This window comes from Felis catus, chromosome B1 (genome assembly GCF_018350175.1).
Source record: "Felis catus isolate Fca126 chromosome B1, F.catus_Fca126_mat1.0, whole genome shotgun sequence".
Lineage (NCBI taxonomy): Eukaryota > Metazoa > Chordata > Mammalia > Carnivora > Felidae > Felis > Felis catus.
The window spans coordinates 203,765,414-203,785,085 of record NC_058371.1 but is presented as its reverse complement, the minus strand read 5'-3'; the positions used below and the strand labels follow the sequence as shown (position 1 = coordinate 203,785,085).

General features: G+C 57.5%; 2 protein-coding genes across 7 annotated transcripts in view; one reads left to right on the top strand and one right to left on the bottom strand.

Moving 5' to 3' along the window:
- The window catches only part of ZFYVE28 (zinc finger FYVE-type containing 28), a 116,057-nt gene extending 100,995 nt beyond the window's left edge, over positions 1-15,062 (bottom strand). The window contains exon 1 of one of the 4 annotated variants that reach the window (XM_023253482.2): positions 14,629-15,062. In XM_023253482.2, the coding sequence (XP_023109250.2) occupies positions 14,629-14,667 (39 nt within the window). In that variant the 5' untranslated portion in view covers positions 14,668-15,062. Of the gene's footprint in view, positions 1-13,363; positions 13,791-14,628 lie in introns of those variants that run through there. The other 3 variants (XM_023253481.2, XM_023253483.2, XM_019829843.3) reach the window with 3 other exon arrangements.
- A 53-nt stretch (positions 15,063-15,115) lies between these two features.
- Positions 15,116-19,672, top strand: part of CFAP99 (cilia and flagella associated protein 99) — a 41,482-nt gene continuing 36,925 nt past the window's right edge. The window contains exon 1 of one of the 3 annotated variants that reach the window (XM_045056924.1): positions 15,116-15,462. The gene's annotated coding sequence lies outside the window, so the exon portion shown is untranslated. The remainder of the gene's footprint in view (positions 15,463-19,672) is intronic. The other 2 variants (XM_045056922.1, XM_045056923.1) reach the window with 2 other exon arrangements.

The window sequence follows — 19,672 nt, the reverse complement described above, 5'->3', positions numbered from 1 at the left end:
TAGAACCGGAGGTGGCACCGAGGGGACGCGGCCAGGCCCAACTGCAGTGTGACGGCCCAGGAGGCCAGTGTGCGGTCACACGACCCTGCCCCTGAGCTCCAAATCTAACAGGGACTTCTCAGTGGGATTTAGTGGGGCACCCAGCAGGGGACAGGCCACAGGTCACTCAGCAGGGGACAGGCCACGGGTTAATGAAGACATCAGCCACTCTATGGGGGCACTGCCTCAGTGGGCCTGGCTGTGGGGTCCACAAGAGCACGTGTGGGTGCAGGCCAGATGGCACACCCACGATGCCAGCCCAGGGCTCAGCTGATGCCAGGACCTCACCTGCAGAGCTCACCCAGGTATGCTCCTGGCTCTGGGTTTGGGCAGATGCTGCTACTGTGGCCATAGGCGGGCCAGCAGCCGGGGCGGGGGGGGGGGGGGGCCGAGCCTGTGGACCCCAGCAGGCTTTCTTCCCTGAGTCCCCAGGCTTCAGACACAGGGTGGGGGTGGGGGTGCCCACACCTGCTACAGGGTCAAATCTCCTGCCTGAGGAGGGCGCCCACTTGGCCAGAACCCAGATGCAGAGTGAGGCGTCTGCCCTCAGCCGAGGTCCAAGTCAGTCCAGTGTCCAAGAACCCTCAGAGGCAGCCACGGCCTGCAAAACGTTGGCGGGGGGCGGGGGAGGGGGCAGCAACCCGCTCCCACCACCCAGCATGTGTCCTGCATCCCAGCGACACACCCTCACAGCAGGTGCCGGGAGTGGAGCCCACAAGCCCCAGGTCATATCCTCCCAGTGTCACACCCTCACACTGCCTGCCACAGGCACCCACAGCTCGGGGCAATGTGTGCAGAACCTTCTAAGCAGTACAGGTGGTTTCCAGGTTTCCACTAAATGCAGCCTCATCCAGCATCCCTTTCGAGAGGCTCTGTGAGCTCAAGGCCAAGGAGTAGAGCTGGGGGGGAGGGGGCAGGGGAGTCATCAGAGAGACCTTTGCCCAGGGGTTGCATTTGGGCCACAGTAGCTAGAAACCTAGAATTAAAGTGAGCGAGCACCTCGGCTGATGTCGCCCCTTCCGCCCTCTGCCCCCCACTCACAGCCCCTGCCCCTCCGAGGCCCAAACTGTAAAGCTCTAAGGTCCCATGGGTACAGGGTCAGAGTTCAGTCCCAGCTTCCATGGGGCCTCTTCCTAAGCCAGCTCCAAAGCCCACACGAGTCCTGGGGTGGGTCCTGGCCCTCCCCTTGCCCCCACCTAATGAGAAAGTCCTTTCAAGCCCAGCCACCTGAAGCCTAGCTGTGAGGTGCCAGCCAGCCCCTGTGGCCTCCCCAGGCTGTCTGTTCTCCCAAAAGATACATACAAATGCATCAAGGTCACACAGGCCACTGCAGGAGAAACACCACCAGCTTTTGAAGTCCCGTCTCCGACACCGGAGGAGGGACTTGCTCAGCTCACACGTGTGACCAGTGACGCTGGAATCCCCGGTGCTGGTGGCCGGGGTGGGGGGTAACAGGCGTCAGGCGCCCCGACGTTGACGACAGGCCTCCTGAGGGGAGGACGGACAGACAACCGGCCACGGGGCCCCAGGCAGAGCAGGTGTCTACATCCAGGAGCGCTTCACCCTAGGGGCAGCCCTGCAGGGGCGGGGGCGGGGGGGGGGGGGCTGCCGCCCACCTCCTCCCTGTCTACAGCGAGGCTTCAAGGCCACAGCCGCTTCGGGGGCTGGAGCTGGAAGGTCAGCCTGGAGCCTGCAGGGCCAGGGCCTCCCCACTGCAGGGCACTGCCCTCCCTCCCACCCCTCCCTTTCCAGGAGCAGGGAGAGGGAGGGCTCCCAAAGCCCTCTGTGCAGCCTCCACCTGGCCACAGTCACCAAAGCCTCACGTGATGACACGTTGCAGCCACGACGCAACGACGTTCTCCAGCCGAAGCAATTCTCCAGCCAGGCCGCTCGGCTGACGCGATCTCCTAGTCCTGCAAAGCCTGCTAGAAAGCAGCCCGGGCAAGACAGCTATGGAGCCACGCGGGAAATGGGGCGAGCAGGTGGAAACGCATTAACCAACGTCAGTGAGGAGGGTCACGGGGAATATTAAATTTCCATCTCTGTTCACCGATATCTGCTGTGTCCATAATTTGCACTCACTTTACTCTCCATCAGCCTCCCGTAAAGAAATCGAGTGGCCGCTCAGGTGGCCAAGCCGGTGGCCAGGCCTGCACCCTCCACAGTCAGCTAACACCCACGTGAGTCCTCCCACCCCAGGAACGGGACCCCACTCGGAGGTCCCCGCAGCTGGCATGTTGCAGCGTGTATGAGGAGAGGCCACGGGCACCACACGCCTTTCAGACTCCTCACAACACTGGACAAAGCGTGTCCTCTCCGTGTGACCACCTTGGATGCCGGAGCCCAGCTCCTGACAGGGGCCCAGGAGGGATCGCGGCTCCCATCCAGGGGACCTTGCCCCTGCCCCGAGAGTGGGGCGTGGAAACAAGAGCCTGTGAGGAAGACACCGCCATGCTGGTTCTCACAGGATTCACAGAGCGCGGCTCCCAGTGAGCCGCGGGGGTGGGGTCTGGGGCCACCTTGGAAGACCCACCCAGGCCTCCGATCTCGAGGAGTTTCGGTTCACAAGCAGGGACACCGCTGGGACACCCTGCTCACCAGGACTGGGGCGGCCCCAAGGCCAGGGCACACAGGTTGGGCAGCCATAGGTCCCCCATCTGGGCACCTCATGGCTCACCCAGGCCCCACTCTCCCCCATGAACCGCCCTCCGTTCGTCAAGAACCACAACAGGAAAAACAGTTCAGTGGTCCCCCAAAAAGTTAGACCTAAAGTTCCCATGTGACCCAGAAATTCCGTTCCTGTGTATCTACCCAACAGAATGAAAACACGGGAAAATGTGTACATGGATGTTTATCGCAGCTTATTCACAGCAGCCCAGAAGAGGACCCAGCCCAGAAGTCCACAGATGGATGAAGTGTAGACAGAAGGTAGGCTATCCATACGACGGCATGCATCCTTCCCAAGGAAATTCCAACACCTGCTGCAAGGTTGATGAAACCAGACACTGAAGACCCCACGTCGTATGATCCCCTTTCTGTGAAATGCCCAGGACAGAAATGCACAGAGACAGAACGCAGGCCAGAGGTCTCTGGGGGCAGGAGGCGGGGAGTGGACACAGCCCCCCACACGCATGCTGGGTACACGAATGCCACTGAGGCAAACAGTAAACTGCGTGTGATGTGAATGCCACCTAATTTTTTAAGAAATGACATATATAAGGGAGTCTGGGTGGCACAGCTGGTTAAGCATCCGACTCTTGACCTCTGCTCAGGTCGCGATCTCACAGTTTGTGGGATCGAGCCCCATGTTGCGTGGGCTCTGCACTGACAGCATCGTGCCAGCTTGGGAGCCTCTCTCTCTCTCTCTCTCTCTCTCTCTCTCTCTCTCTGCTCCTTTCCTGCTTGTTGTGCTCACACACTTTCTACAAGTAAATAAATAAGCTTTTAAAAAAAGAAAAATATGTACAACAACAACAACAAAGCTATAATGGACCTTGTCAACAAGCTGGGTTGGTGCCCAAAAGCACATCCTTGGGAAAGGCCCAAGGCAAGCGGCAGACCGCAGGGCTGGGCCCCGGGCACTGGGTCTGAGTCTGGGGGAGAAGCCACGCGCCCCCCGCCCCCGCATGCCACGCTGTGCACAGAACACGAGTGACATCTCACGTCTGACACTGCCACTTGCCTTTTCGGTTTTGTCCACGTGGTGAGGCGGGCTTCCAACCCCACAGCCCCTATTCTAGAATAATCTGCAGCACGACAACTGGAGTGTCAGCAGACCAATCGTCTCCCTCAGAGTTCAGACACCTGTTAGAGGCTGCACATCCACCGCGATCAGAATACGGACGGGGCACCGAGCGCAGTGGGGCACGGCCACGCCCGCCTCTCTGGGACTGAGCTGGACTGCTGGGCAGCAGGTCAGGCCTGACCCTGTGGGCGTGGTCAGAGGGCAGAGGCCAGCAGGCCAAGAGGGCCATTCCTGAGACTCACCGGTGCTTGAAGAGGAGGGGGCAGCCCGGCACTGCTCTGCCTGTCGCCTGCCCTCCACTTGGCCCCTCGGGTCCTCCCCCACAGTCTCAAGACACGTCCGCTAAATAGGGCCGCACAGATCTTGGGTCCAGCCACGACACAGGGCTCGGTGGGGGGACAGAGGCTGCCAGGGAAACACTGCCCCCAAAAGCCTTTCTGGTTCCGTGCACCCCTCCTCCAGATCCTTCCCTGTCTGTGACAAGTGAGTTTGCAGCCGGACCCTTCGGCAGCCCCTCCTCAGCCTGGCAAACGCCTCCCTGGGGGTCCACATGCTTTCTTGCTGGCCCTGAGGCAGCTCAGAGACCCTGGTCTCCCCCAGCCTTTACCAGAGCCCTGTCCCTGGGGCCAAATGACAGAGGTCTGGACTCAGGCTCTCTGTGGGGCACTTGGGGCCAGAGATTCTCAGGGGTGTCAGTTCCCAGTCTGGGAGCATTCATCCCGGGGAAAACAACCCCAGCAAGTGTCCTCAGTCAGCGATGCAGGGGGAATGTTTGAGGGGCCAGAGGCCATGGTCCTGGAGCTGGGTCCCTGCACGCCTGACAGCTGGGCTCTCTGGAGCTCAGCCAGTCTGTCCCACCCGGCCAGGTCCCAGGGCCCGGGGTAGCCGCCTGCCGGAGGGTCAGTGCTCAGCTGCAGGGGCAGGAAGGCAGCTCCTATGTCATCCCATGGTCTCCCGTTCAGCTAACAGGTGAGGAGACCAGAGCTGGCCCTGGCTGCTGAGCCCAAGTCCTCGGCCCATCTGTACTCAATCCTGAGCCACTGCTGGGCTCTGGGTGGTGCAGACTTCTCCCAACAGCAGAGAGGCTCCTTGGAGGCTCATGGGCACAGTCGGCAGGGAGTCCAGCAAGGAGGGGGCCACCGAGCACGATCTGTCCCAGGACGTGCGGCTCCCATCATTCCTTCCTCTCAAAGCTGAAACCAAGACCACAGAAGGTAACAGATACCCAATGGGGCGGCACTTCTCCGGCTGGGAAGTTTTTCACTCTGTAAGTAGCACGCAGGTGCTCCCCCTGGGCTCCTGCGTGTGCTTAACTCAGGGTCTGACGTCACCCTCACCTCGCGCCTCCTCCAGAGCCACCAAGGACCCACCCCCACCGGGTGCTCCTGGCTAGTGTGTCCGACCCCCGCGTTTTGGGGTCACTCTGCCCAAACCCCTGCTTCTTGCCGCTCCACAGGGTAACTGCTGAACTGATGTGCCGCGAGCTCCTGGCCTCCCACGCCCTCCTCTGACTCTTGATTTTCCTTCTGGAATACACTTCCCGCTCCTTGTGCGGCAAGGATTCGGGGGTGGCTACACTTTCGTCTTCATCTAAAACTGTCTTCCATTTCATCCCGGTGCTGACGCAGCCCGGCAAGTGCCGTGCTCCCCAGGGCCCTCCCCCAGCCCAGCCTGGAGTCTGGGCCGGCGCCTGGGAAGGCTCCCCTTGCTCCCTGCCCCCGCCCCAAGCCCCATCAGATGCACCTTGACCCTCATCCCACCCTCCCGGCCTGCCCGTGAACTTCTGGAACCTCAGAGTGATCGCCTCACCCCTGCATGAGGTGGGTTGGTTTTTCATTTTTAATTCAACGACTCTCCCTCTCAGGCCTGGGAGTTCTACAGGCTCTCCGTTCCCACACCTCGTTCTCGTGAGTCTCTGTTCATGTTTTTACCACGCATTCCACATCAGAGGCCGGGCGGGAGGGCCCCCCTCCGGACGGGTGAGTTTTACTCTGCCAGGCACCCCAGTGACACAGTGTGGGATAGGGTTTTCCTAGCTGCCTGTCACCCACGCCTCAGCTTCCTGTGTGAACCCCTCTAACCCACCCCTGCCCTGGAGCCATGCTTCCCCGCTGCCTCTACCCCCCACCCCCAGCCACCACCAGAAGGCCATGCTTGCCCGCCCTGAACGCAGCTAACCCTCTAAAATGGTGCAAGAGACGCCTGTGACTTCAGGGCTAGGCCTCAGGAGACCCCACCATTCCCGCTGGGGCACCGACACCATCGTGCAACCCCCCCCCCGCCCCACCGTCAGCCTCCTGGTGGACAGGAGGCCGTGCAGAGGGGGACCCAGCTGCCAGAGGGCAGGAAGGAGACAGGTGACAGCCGCTGAGCCCCACCCACGTGTGGGCCACAAAATGGGGTGACTGTTCTGGTTCTCAGGGCCATGCTCTCAGCCCTGGGGCCGGCTCGGTACAATTCTGCACTCCTGGGCACCCACCGTGGGGGCTCCGCCATCCACATGGACATTCCATGGGCACCCCAAGTGCCACGGTTCCCACCTGGGCTCCCAGGCCCCTTGCCCCACCGGCCCTCCCCTACACCCTCATGCCCAGCTAACAGCACCCCTCAACCTCCCCGCCGGGCCTTTCCATCCCAGAGTCCTGGCTGCCATCCCCTTACCTGAGCCTCAGCCAGGTCTCCGTCACCAGCCCCAGCTTCCAGTTCTCCCCCTGAATCGACTCCCTCCCCCTGAAGGATCTGATCCCATCAAGACCGTCACCACAAGTGACCTGCACCTGGGTCCCTCCCCCTTCTGGCACCTCTCTCTCTCACACACACACACACACACACACACACACACACACACACACACACCCTGGTGGGGCCGCCCTGCTCACTCTGCTGACTGCATCTGTCCCTCAAATCCCAGCTCCTCTGGGTCCTGGCCCCCTGGCCACCCCACCTGACAGCCCTGAAGGTGCCCACCGGCCAGCACCCCTGCGCCCATGGTGAGGGCTGCACATGACCAGGACAGGCTCTCCCTGGGCAGCCCCAGGAGCTGCGGTGTGGTTTCAGAAATCTGCACACAGAACCCCTCGTCGCTGTCCTCCGGAAACCCCAAAACCGAGGGCCTGGGAGGGGTGGTTTCAAAGAGCCTCAGGGCGCCAAGCCCCGCCGGAGATGCATCTCCTGACCTTCCAGGAAAAGTCCCTTGATTGTCTCAAAAACTGCTACGATTCTCAAAAAAAAACTCTCAAAAGCGGCTTAATTCCCTTTTTTATTGAGGTAAAATTCACCTAAGATACAATTAACCATCTTAAGTACACATTTCAGGGGTATTTAGTGCTATGCCACCACCACCTGTCTCCAGTTTTAAAACCTGTTTATTGCCCCAAAAGGAACTTTGGACCCTCTGGCCGTCGCCCCCCCCTTTTCCCACCCCTGCCAGCCACCACGTACGTTCTGTGTCTACAGACCTGCCCTCCGGGACAGTAGGGGAAGCAGAATCGTAAAGTTTGTGTCCTTTTGTGTCTGGCTTCTCCACATGTCACATAATGATTTGAAGACTCATCCATATTATAACCTGAAGTTTCTTCCTTTTCCTGGTTGAATAATATTCCATCGTGTGGCTGGACCACACTTCATTTCCTCACTCACTGTTGGTGGACACTTGGGCCGCTTCCAATTTCTGTTACGCATAATGTTGCTATTAATGCGGGGATACGATTCTTAAACGCATCTGACATTGGGGGCACCTGGGTGGCTCAGTCTGTTGAGCGTCCATCTTCGGCTCAGGTCATGATCCAGGGGTTCATGAGTTCAAGCCCCTTGTCAGGCTCTATGCTGCCAGTGCAGAGCCGTCTTCAGATCCTCTGCCCCCCGCCACTCCCCAGCTCACACTCTCTCTGTGTGTCTCAAAAAATTAATGCATCCAACATTGAAGAAGTTGATTCCGCTTTTAAACTTTTTTTGTAATTACAATATCCCTAAAAATAATAGGAAACATTCTCAAAAACTAAACACCCAACAAACGGCTGCCCCAAAGACACCACCCCCAGGGGTAGGTATGCGCTCCGTTGTCTCCAGGCACCCAGTGTATGGCGGCCGCAGTCGTGGGGGAGCTTGGGGGGTCCCCGCAGGGCAGAGACTCACAGAGCCCCCGTGCAGAGCTCTAAGGAGCCCTCAGCCATGAAGGCAGCCCCACTTGAAGTGCCCCCAACATTCCCCTGCCCCCACCCTGCACAAAACAAGGAGAAATGGAAGAGCCTCAAAATACTTACTGTAAGAAAGAAAAAAACCTCCCATTCATCTCACCCAACTACTCTACATAAATTATCATAATATGAAACATTCTGCTTTATCTATTCAGATCAGTAAAAACAAAAAAGAATCCATTCATTTTTGTCTTCTTCCTTCAAACACTTAAACTGCCCATCAATACCTAAGTTTCTTTTCATTCCTACTGCGAAAAGTACAAAACCAAATGCTTCATCAAACCGGACTCATGTAAACACTGATGACGGCTTCAGTTCCTTCCTGCAGGAGAGGCACGGCTCAGGGCAGCCGCACTTGCCAATTCCAGCTCCGGGGCCCAACAGACCGGAGTTCAAATCTAGCTTTCCCTCTTCCCGGCTGTCAAGGTTCCAACAAGTTAAGATCTCGTCCCTGACATCTCGTTTGTAAAACAGGTACATCAGATGTTCACAAGCACCCCCACAACCTCAGCGCCAACGGAGATCTATCCCCCCGGGCTGTCACTTACACCCAGCCCCTCTGCCTTGGCCACCCCATGGCTCTGGAGTCCTTTCCTGGATCCTGAGCCTCCGGCTGAGGAGGGGTGATGGGGCGGGGTCAGGACACAGGAGGATGGCCTGAGAGGTTGGGGACCAGACCTGACACAGCAGAGCCCACTGATGCCCGCTCTGGCTGAAATTCAGCCCTGGATTCTCCTTCAAAGGCAATGCCAGGGCAGTGGATCAGCACCTGGCCGCATCTCAGCCCAGGGAGGGCACAGGAGACGGCATCACTATTACTCATCACCGGCATTTGTAATGCCTGAAGTATCCTGAGTCAGGTCCTGTTTCTAGCAACCCAGGACCGGACGTGCCACAGAAAGGGAGGCAGGGTGCACCTTCTAAGACACTCTCACTCTTGGGGCGCCTGAGTGGCTCAGTCGGTTGAGCGTCTGACTCTTGATCTTGGCTCAGGTCCTGACTTCACGGTTCGTGGGTTTGAGCCCCACATCATGCTCTGTGCTGAAAACATGGAGCCTGCTTGGGATTCTCTCTCCCTCTCTCTGCCCCTCCCTCGCACTCTCTCTGTCTCTCAAAAATAAATAAACTTAAAAAAAAAAAAGACACTTCACTCTCATAATAACCTGGAAGTCACTGGAAAGCCTCAGTGACCGCTCAGACCCCATAAAACGCTCCGTGGGTGGTCTTATATTAAGTCCACACCCAAGAGAGCCGCTGACATTGACACCGGTCATTTGTTGAGCTGCTCCTAGGAGCGTCCGACAGAGATGACCAAGTTCCACGCAGCAGGTCCCATCACCCCACCTGACAAACAGGGAAACTGAGGCACGGGGCCAGGCAGGGACGGGGGAGGATTCCCACCCAGGCCCCAGTGCCTGCTGCCCTGTCTGCAGCTTCGTGCTATTTATGCCAGAGCGGGCAGCGAGGTCAGCCCAGGGAGACAGGAGAGAAACACGGAGACCCGCAGCTTTCGGCGTATGCGTTTGTCTTCCAGCTGGGACCCGCTCACCGTACCCCCCTTTGCTGGGCACAGGGCATGCCACGTAGGAGCCGTGGCTGCCCAGTGCTGTCACCCCAAACGAGACAAAACCACAGCTCTGCCATCAAGAACTGCAAATGACCGCTGAGTCACGTATACGCCCTCAGATGTGCATCTTACACAGTTAAAAGAAGCCCGTCTTCTGCTCTGGGGACTCCCGGCAGGGCAGCGTTAGGAGAGGCACCAAAGCATCCCGACGTTACCCATCCTTCTGAAGGTAGAAGGAAATTACCTAACAGGCCTCCCGTTCGGAGAGGGGGCCAGTCCGCTGACTCCGGCTCCCTCCCCGCCACGCCACTGCCTGCGGACTAGAGATCAATCAGGCAACGCTCAAGACTCCCGGCCTGTGACTCGCCCATTTCACAGTCACCATCAGAACAGGGACGTTTCCCGTTACTGTGCTCCTCTGACTGTGAAGTACAGACCCTGAGCGATGACATAAGAGCTGGCACAGAGACTGACACTCACCATCCGTCAGCCACTCAGCCCCTCCCTGGCCCTGCAAATGCCAGGGGCACAGGGCTGGGCGTGTGAAGCCACACACAGAAACACAGCGAAGCCTCAGAAAGGAGATGGGGACCTCCCCCTGAGTCACTCCCTACCCAAGCAGGTGGGCTCCATAAACCACCTTCAGGGACGGGCATCTCTCAGGCCCTCCCGTTTGCCCAGAGCCTCCAAGTGCTGAGGCATCTGAAGGAAAGCTCTCCGGAGGGGCGGCCAGATGGGGCAGCAGGGAGGAGGGCCCGTGCCTTCTGAATCCTGGGATGACAGAGATGGGTGTGTGGGCCAGCCCAGCCTGCTGTGACTCAGCACTGCCGAGCATCCTTCCCAGGACTCCGCGAGCCCCCTCTGTGCCAGGCACCTGCTGGCAGAGGGAGCTCAGCCCCGGCACAGCCTGCGTGGCCAGGCTTTCCGGAACACTGGCTTTCCAGTAGCTCACCTCAGGGAGGAATGTGTTCCTCCAAGGATGGCCTCAGCTGCAGCCGGGCACTCCAAGTTTATCAGCGGAAAATGCAGCCCGGCTGGAAGTTCACATTAAAACCCCAAGCTCCTGAAACAGTGTCTGTGCCTGGCACCAGGATCCAACGTGGCACTGTGAGGTCAGCAGCTCGCTTCCCGGGCAGGCAGAGCAGGGACATCGAGGCACGTGCTGATACTGCCCTCCCAGACCCAAGAGCAGCAGGACCCAGGTTGAGGGAAGACTACCCATCTCACCAGCTTCCGCCGTAAGCCCTCCCACAGCCCTGGGGTCTGCCGATGCCCTGGCTGGATTTCTCCAGGTCTCTGTCGGGGAGTCCCGAAAGGATGATGGGCTATGCAACGTCTCTGCACTTTGGGGGCCGTGCAGACACAAACCCAGGCCCTTCCCATGGCCCTGTGACCTGCTGGTTCAATACCTGAAGGACTCCTCCCTGCTATGGCATGCCCAGGGTCCTGCACCCCGCCAGGTGGTCAAGGAACAGAGGGCCAGCTCCATGCCCATGACCAGCGGGCCTGGGACTCCGGAAACCAGGAGGGACCGTGGACAGGGCTCTAGACGCCCTGGTCCACTGAGGCTGGGTTAAGTTGCAAACACCCTATCTGGATGTACGCTCGGGCAGACTTCACAAAGCTCAAAGGGTCCTTCTTACAAAAAGCACACATGCCCATCACATTACCCGGGCTTCTGAGAATGCTATGTCATCTCTGACCTGAACCCAGGGTACTGACAGTTCCCAGATAAACATCAGTCACTAAAGCACTGTATTCACAAGGAATGTTAATGACCCACATCCCAGGAGTCGTTTGGGGGTACGGACCAGAGAGCGCTTCATGGAGCGCAGGGCGGGGAGCATGGTAACCCCCATCCAGCTGGACAGTATCACCTACCCACCCACCAATTCTTCCTCAAAGATGGAAAACACGAATTTGACCTGTACCATCACTAGGATGCTCTTTAATGACGGCTGAGCTATCCTGGCTGGGCCTGGTCTGGGGCCCCCTTCCACTATGCCAGGATTTCACCCTTTAGCACAGTGACCAGGTGTCAACAAGAAAGCTATAACCCAGCAAGAAACACAAGTATTAACACTTTCGTTTCAAATGGAGATACCAATTATTCCAAAAGGTTTCGCCTTCTTAAAGTTCACTCTTTCTTGGAAGGACTTTCCCTCAACAAAAGTCAAAAAAGCTTGTCACCAACATCACAAAGGGCAGGCTGATAAGTTTTCCCACACATTCCTTTCCTATCCAGCTTTCACAGTCTAGATAATACTGACAAATCCTGAACGCTTCACATGAAGAGAAATTATAGTGTTTAAAAGATGGCCTTGAAGAAAATAAATGGAAACGTGAGAGATGGGCAATGTCATTTTAATGTTAAACTACTATATTATACATCAAAGCTTTTTTTTTAAAACCCAACTGAGGTAGTTATTAATGATTCAGATATCAAAAATTTTAAGTGTCAGAATGTTTTAAAGCACTTCTGAATCCTTTTTAGAACTGCGAGAACAATGAATATTTTTGGCTTCACAATATTTTCCACTGCACTGTAATGAACAAGAAGCTTGGTGTTCAGTTTTAGACCAAAGCAGGGATTAAATCAAGAATGCAGTTTGAATTGTGTATCTATCTAAATACAAAAGTGGAAAAAAAAAATCGTAACTGCAGGCAACAGTCTCCCCCAGACACATTCCCCCGCAGCTAACTCTCACACCTCTTGTCCTCCAGCCTGGAATCTTCCCAGCACTGACTCTGTGCTCACTTGTCCCCAGTGGATTAAATTAGAAAGGTAAGGGAACCAGAAAATTCAATTCATAATCCAAGACAAAAGTCTGAGCTTTGGTTTGAAAAATGAAAAGCTACTGGGGTGACCTAATATGCTCCAACTCTTCAAACAATCAAGATATTTAACTCCAGAGACAGATCCCAAACAAGAGACCGCCCAAGCGCAAGCTGACTGCAGGGCACCACGCCACGGCCAGACGCAAAGATCTCAGATGGACGTGTGTCTCAAGTCCAAGGCTCAGGGACAAATATCAGACGTGACCTGACACGAAGCACCAGCCCTCCCTTCTCCGCTGCACCTTTATGACTGGTTAACACCTGCCCTCCACCCAGCCCCCGTCGGCCCCTGGAGCTTGTCTTAGAAGGGCAGCTGCCTGCTGGAGAGGGAAACTTAGGGGTACCATTCTCCATTCCGGGGCACAACCTCAAGGGCAGTATTGTTTTCCACTTTTGAAGACTTTCCCCTCAGCTGAAACGGTGCAGCTATTGATGAAACAGAGAGCGCACCACTGCTCTTCCTCCCCTTCCGATAAGACAACACAGTTAGGTGATCCTGGAATCAAGGCCGACTCCGGAGCCACGGCTGGAACCTGGACTTCTGACAAGAGTGTTTTTGGAAACACCAGAATGTTACCTGACCTATGCTACATTTCCCTGCCAGCCTCTGCTGGCATATACCTTGAAACAACAACACTGCTGTCCACCCTAGATATGACCTTTTGACGAGAGGACCTGATTTTTCCTTAACCGGAGACAAAAGTCACACACACAAAAAGCCATTCCTTGTACAGATATCCTATGCAGTGGCTGTCACCTCCCCCTGACAACCCCCCGCAGGACAGCAGGAGGGCTGAGACTGGCCTTAGGGGAGACTGCGGTGAGTGAGGAGCGGGTAGGTAGAAAATGACCGGGGAGGTCCCAAACCTCCCCAAACAGGGAGCCAGGAAGCACCAGGGTCCCACCAAGCCACCACCACCCCCACCACCACGGATAAGGAGCTGCTACAGGACAAGGTTGGGAGGCCAGTGGCTGTACCTGACGCGGAAGAACCGAATCCTCTCTGGGGGAGGCCAAGGCGGAGCAAGGAGCACCACAGGCATCCTAATCCTTCAGCCCAACACTCCGGAGAAATCTCCGACCCCAAACACCAGGAAGCACAAGCTTTCGGGTCCCTGGGCTCGTCCCCTAGACCCCGGTCTCCCCAAACAGATCTGCTGCCTCCCCGGAACGGGCGCACCAGGAGGGCACGGATTTAAAGAAACCCCCACCCTGAGAGACCACCCACGTGGGGGAGGCAGGGCGGGGAAGCCCAATCCAGAAAATCGGTCCAGCCTCGCGGGGAGCAGTGGGTTCCCTGGGTCGTCAGTGACACTGCGGCCACGATGGCCCCCGGTCGCCGCGGTGACCCCACCCCAGCGTCATCGCCCTCAGCCTTGAGACCCCAGCGCCTCCGCCTGCCCGCTGCGCGGGCCGGCAGCTTGTAGCCCCGGACCCCAAAGGCGCCCCCAGGACTCTGGGCCCCGCGCCCCGTACCGCGGCCCCCGGCCCCGCGCTGTCCACAGCGGACACGAGCCCGGGCCGCCGGCGGGACGCAGCGCCCGCAGTGCGACTGGCGCAGTCGCCAGCCGCCGACCCCACGGGCGAGGGGTGCACCCGTCCTGGATTGGGGAGCACGCGTGTGGGCGCGGGCCAAGGACCCGGCCGAGGTGCGGGTCAGTGCTGGTTCGGGAAGGCAGGGCCGGGGCCGTGCGATGGGGATCCGCTCTGCACACAGGGTAGGAGGGGTCAGCCCGGGACCCGGGGAGAGGAAAGTGGGGGTCCGCTCCAGAACCTGGTAGAGGTGGGGCGAGGGTCTCTTCCGGAGCGCAGGGCGAGGCTGGGGAGTACAGTCCGGGCACAGGATAACGGGGACGGGCAGAAGAGGAATGAGGGGGTCCCCCACCACCACCCCGGTTCAGGCAGCAGGGATGAAAAGGTCCTTCCGGGACGCAGGAGAAGTAGGAGGGGGTCGGCTTCGGGCTGCGGGTCGGGGACCCCGAGGTGCGAGCGCGGCGCCCAAGCAGGACGGGGATGAGCAGGGAGCGGGACGCGCCCTGGCCGCGGGCAGAGGAGGGAAAGCGCGCCCCGGCCGGAGCGCGGCGGCAGGAGGGTCAGTCTTGGACCTGGCTTAGGAAGGGGTGGGGGAGGCGGGACCCGCCGCAGGGGTCCCGGCACCGTGCGCGCGGGTCGCCGAGCGGAGCGGAGGTGTCAGCGGCCGGCGAGAGAGGGGTCTGCCTGGGCAGAGAGGGACGGGCGCTCACCTTGGGTTTGTACAGCCACTTTCGGAACCTGTTCATCATCGCCGCGCCGGCCCGGCCCCGCGGCCCTCGCCTCCGCAGCGCTGCGCCCGGCCCGGCTGCGGCGCGGGGCGGACGCGGGGGCAGGGCCGGGCCGGGGCCCGCGCGGTCCCTGGGCGGCTGGCGTGAGCGGAGCCGGGCGCGGGGCGGGCGGAGGGCGGCGGACAGGTGCGCGGGGCAGGTGCGCGACCGGAGCTGCTCCGCGAGCGGCGCGCAGGGCGGACCCGCAGCCCGGCTGCAGGCGGACGCGGGCACGCGGGCGCCGGCTCCTCGCGGCTCACTGACACCCCGCGCCTCGCCGGCCACCGCGCCGCGCGCCGCACATGCGCCGACGCGCCGCGAGCCCCCTGCCCGCCGCCAGCAGCCGAGGCCGCCCAATCCCGCGGCGCCGTGCCGCGCCCCACCCGAGGCGCGCTCCCCGCCGGAGGGCGACCCGGAGCTCCCGGTGAGGGCGAAAAACTACAAGTCCCGACGGGCATTGGGGGGAGGCGGGGCCCTGGGCGCGGCGTCCTTGGCCGCACAGCGGGCGCTGTGCATTCTGGAGCTTGTAGTCTTCCCGCCGGCGGCGTCGGTGCGTGGCTCCGGTTGCTAGGTGACGACGCCCAAACTGCACCCCGGCGCGAGCTCCCCTTGTCCGGGTGGTGGCAGAGGTCCCGGCTGAACAGAAGAAGTGAAGTGGGGGACCCGCCGCGATTCGCGAGACCCGCCGCACCCGCTGGCCCTGGCATCTGCTGTGGCGGCGGGTGGAGGTGGGACGGAAGGTTTGGCGGCAGGAGCTCCTGTGAAGCCAGCACACAGGTAGGAGGGGGAAGGGAGCAGGTGGAACCCGACAGGGAAGGAGGGCGAGGCGCGTTTCCTCAGCATCAGCACCTCTCTCCAACAACTTCCCACGGTCAGTCCTCGTCTCCTGCTTCCCATCTTCTTACTTTCGCTAATTTTGGTTTTCTTCCCAGCTCCCTGATTAAAGTGAACGGTGCTTTTTTTTTTTTTTTATCGCCACAATAAACGGTGCTTTTTAAAAAGATATTCACCCATATTCACCATTGCCCCCAATGGTGCCCTAATTTGGGTCCATTAAGATAATCACCAAAATCTGAGAACCTGTTTATGTGGCAAGCAGAGAGCTAAAAACATGTGTTGAGTACACGACACTTTAAATTCCCACTGACAGCTGAAGAAACTGAGGCACAAAGAGGCTGCTGTGTTCTTATCTGTAGGAAGAGGATCCAGATCACAGTTGGCGCTCCCGCAACAGCTTGGAGCTTTCCCTGTCCCCACCCACCACCGCTTCTCTGAGTGTTCTGAGATGTGCAGATTTGGGGTGCGGGGAGTAGAAGTAACTTCTCCCTTGGTAGAGAATTCATTCTCTGAGACTCGTTGGCCCGGGGTCTCAGGGCTCGGGTGGTTCTGGACTAGAGTGGTCCGCGGAAGTCCGTGTGAGTCTCCCCAGAGGCAGCTTCTGAGGCTTCCGTGTGTGCTGGTGGTGGGCCATGTTCTCTTCTGAGTGCCTGGCTAATCTTACCCACTCCCCTCTAGCTGCCACCCACTCTGCTCCCTTAGGTTGCCAGCACACAGACCCCACCCCGTCCCCATTGCCTCCTGTCTCCAATTCCTTTCGCCTTTTCTCTCCTGAGCCCGCTCTGATCGGGCTTTCACCCAACTCCCTCTCCCAAGTTCTTCGTCAAAGTCATCCTTGACCCTGATGTTGTTAAATCCAATGATTGGAGCTCAGCCCCATCTCTTCCTTGAACCGTTAGCAGCAGGCAACTCAGCTGAGTGCTCTCCTCCCGGACTCGGCGTCCTCAGTTGGCTGGAACAGATCACACTCCCTGCCACCCCAGTGGTTGCTCCTTCTCAGTCTTCTGGGCAGGGGCCTCCTCTGCTTCCCAACCGCCTGACACTAAAGCCCCGGGACTCAGTCCTTAGAAATTCTTCTTCTTATTTTTTTTTTAATGTTTATTTATGTTAGAGAAAGAGAGAGGGAGGGAGGCAAAGAGAGAGGAAAGACACAGAATCAGAAGCAGGCTCCAGGCTCTGAGCTGTAGGCACAGAGCCCAAGGCGGGGTTTAAACTCACAAGCCATGAGATCATGACTTGAGCCAAAGTTGGACGCTTAACTGGCTAAGCCACCCTGGTGCCCCAGACCTTGGAAACTCTTCTATCCACTCCTTCCTTGGGTGATTTCCTGCAGTCACATGGTCTGGTAAACACCCATTTTCTCCTGGCGTTTCCAAAACTTGCATGTCCAGCCTGAACATCACCCTGGGACTGCAGGCCCCTTTACCCATTCTTTGCCAATGGATGTCTAACAAATCCCCACAAACTCAATGTGTCCAAATGGACTCTCAATCTTCACACATAAGACCTGCTCCTCCCCAGCCAGTGCTTCTAGCATAAGAACTCACTGTAGACAGTGGACTATTCTCCACGGTTCTGTCCTTCATTGACTCCAAGGCTAGGGCTGCCGTTGCTTGTGCAGAGGCTTTCTTCCTATCCTCCCCAGTTTGAAACTGTGCACAGGAGGAAGGCTGACCTCGGAGAAGTGGGTGTATCAATTAAGATTAGGTTCAGCTATATGTAATGAAAAATCCAAAGACCAGAGAGGCCCAACCAAGGTTATTTATGTTTCCATAAAGGAGGTCAATGGGAGGGGCGCCTGGGTGGCTCAGTCGATTGAACGTCCGACTTCAGCTCAGGTCATGATCTCACGGTTCGTGGGTTCGAGACCCGCATCGGGCTCTGTGCTGACAGCTCAGAGCCTGGAGCCTGCTTCAGATTCTGTGTCTCCCTCTCTCTCTGACCCTCCCCCGTTCATGCTCTGTCTCTCTCTGTCTCAAAAATAAATAAACATTAAAAAAATAATAATTAAAAAAAAGGAGGTCAATGGGGAGCCAGTCCTGGAAGGTATAACAGCCACAAAAAGTCATCAGAGACGTGGACTCTTCTAGCTTTCTCTTCTGCCACCTTTAACATGTTTCCTCACGGGCCAGTATGGCTGCCTAAGTTCCTGCCATCACTTCCTGAGTCCAGCCAGCAGGAAGGAAAAGAGAAGAAGAGTATAAGCCTCTCCCTTTCAGAGAGACTTTGCAGAAGTCTCACATCCTTGTACTTCAGGGTATATCTCGCTGTTGGGGAGGCCAGGGAATGTCATCTTTCAGTTAGGCGGCAATAAACCCAAGTAAAACTCAGTGTTTTGTTATTCAGGAGGAAAGGGAGAGTGGAGATTAAAAAGCAACCAGCAAAACCTGCTGTGTGGGTCTATACTTTAAGCACAATCCGTCAGAGCATGACTTGGCAAAAATCCTTAGGAGATTTTTACTCGGAATTAAAAGCCAAGAAAAGAATTTATGTTAATTAACACACATTTTGTATCTGTGTAAATGAAGCCTCTCTAGTGGTTGAGGGTGTTGAGCTGGTTTGTGTCTGATGGAATTTAAATCTCCTGTCATCTCATTTCTGTCTATAAAGGATTTGCTTAGAAAAGAGGAGCTTTGGTCCAGCCCACCTTTAACGTTTCCTTAAATTTGAGACAGTCAGGTCTTGATTCGTGGAGTTAAATCTTGGGAATTAAATACCACTTCCCATGTATCTGGTTTTACCCCATTAGAACAAAGCTGAGGTGCCAAGATATCAGAATCAGAAGACTTTACCGCCTGTCTCCTACCCAAAAACGTCATTGCGTCTACTAAGCTCACAGGCTAATTTCAGTAAGAATTCAGGACTCAAGTGTCTCTTTTCCTGATTGCCACCCTCCTGGCGCAGCTGCCCTGTGTCTCCTCTGCCCCAGGGGCCCTCAGGCCTGGTAGTGAGCCAGACTGGCAGGGACTAATGGTTCCAGCCAGCTGGGCTCCCCAGGGACCCCCTCCTCCGCACAGCCCCTCACAGACTCCCCTCTGCATCCTCCACCTGGCTCAGCCATTTGTTGCCTCCAGTTCTGTCCAGGCCCGCTCTGCGTTGGGGACAGGGCTTGGCTGCCTCTCTGGCTCTTCTTGGACTTTGAGCCATCACCAGAGGGCCTCTTGGAGCATCCTTTCTTCCGAATGTTCCAGCTCCGGGACAGGAGGGAGGGCAGGGAAGTCATCCTGCCTGAGGAACATCTCCCACTAAACACGTGCAGACCGCCCACACTCACCACCCACAGCAGGTGCCGGAGGGAACCCTTTTCCTGCCGGTATCTGGTTCCTCCAGGCAGAGCTGTGTTCAGAGCAGATGCAGAAAGGTAGGGCCGAGGGCCAAACCCCATCCCGGGGCAGTGCCCCCAAGTGCCTGTTGGGGGAGGGGCGAAAAGACTGCATCCTCAACGTTGTTTCTGTAAAAACAGACTTGTTACTAGTTGTGCTCATTTCCTTGTGAGCTCCAGAATGTGTAAATGCTATTTTGCTTTACTATGTTGACATGGTGTCTCTTTCCCCCAGTTATGGCTCATCCTGAGATGTTACCGGGAATCTGGCAGAGTGGGTGTTTGGAGGGCTTCAGAACCAGCCTGGGGCTCAGGCTCCCACAGGCAGGAAGTGCTCCCTTGGGATGGGGAGCCTGACCCCCCCCCCACCTCAACCCCCCAACTCAGCGTGGGGCTTGTTCTGTCCCACCTTTACTTGCTTAGTAAATATCTCGTGGGCATCCATTATTCTCCAATTAAACGAAACAATGAAACCGAACTTGTTGAACTATAGGATCTGTGGAAGCAAAGGCTTGACTTAAAAAAGATCACTAATAGAGGGGCACCTGGGGGGCTCATTCGGTTGAGCTCAGGCTATGATCTCACGGTTCGTGGGTTCGAGCCCTGTGTTGGGCTCTGCGCTGACACTTTCAGCTTGGCTGTTCTGCAGTTTGCATCCTGTCATTGACTCCGCAGACACCTCTGCGGCACTTGCTGGAGACCAGCTTGTGGACGCAGAAGTGGCACAGGAGGGTCCTGCGTCAGGTGCTCACGGTGCAGTGCGTCACATAGGTTCGGATGAGTTCAGAGGAGGCAGGGAGAAGGGAAGAGCTAAGGGAGGAGGAAGCA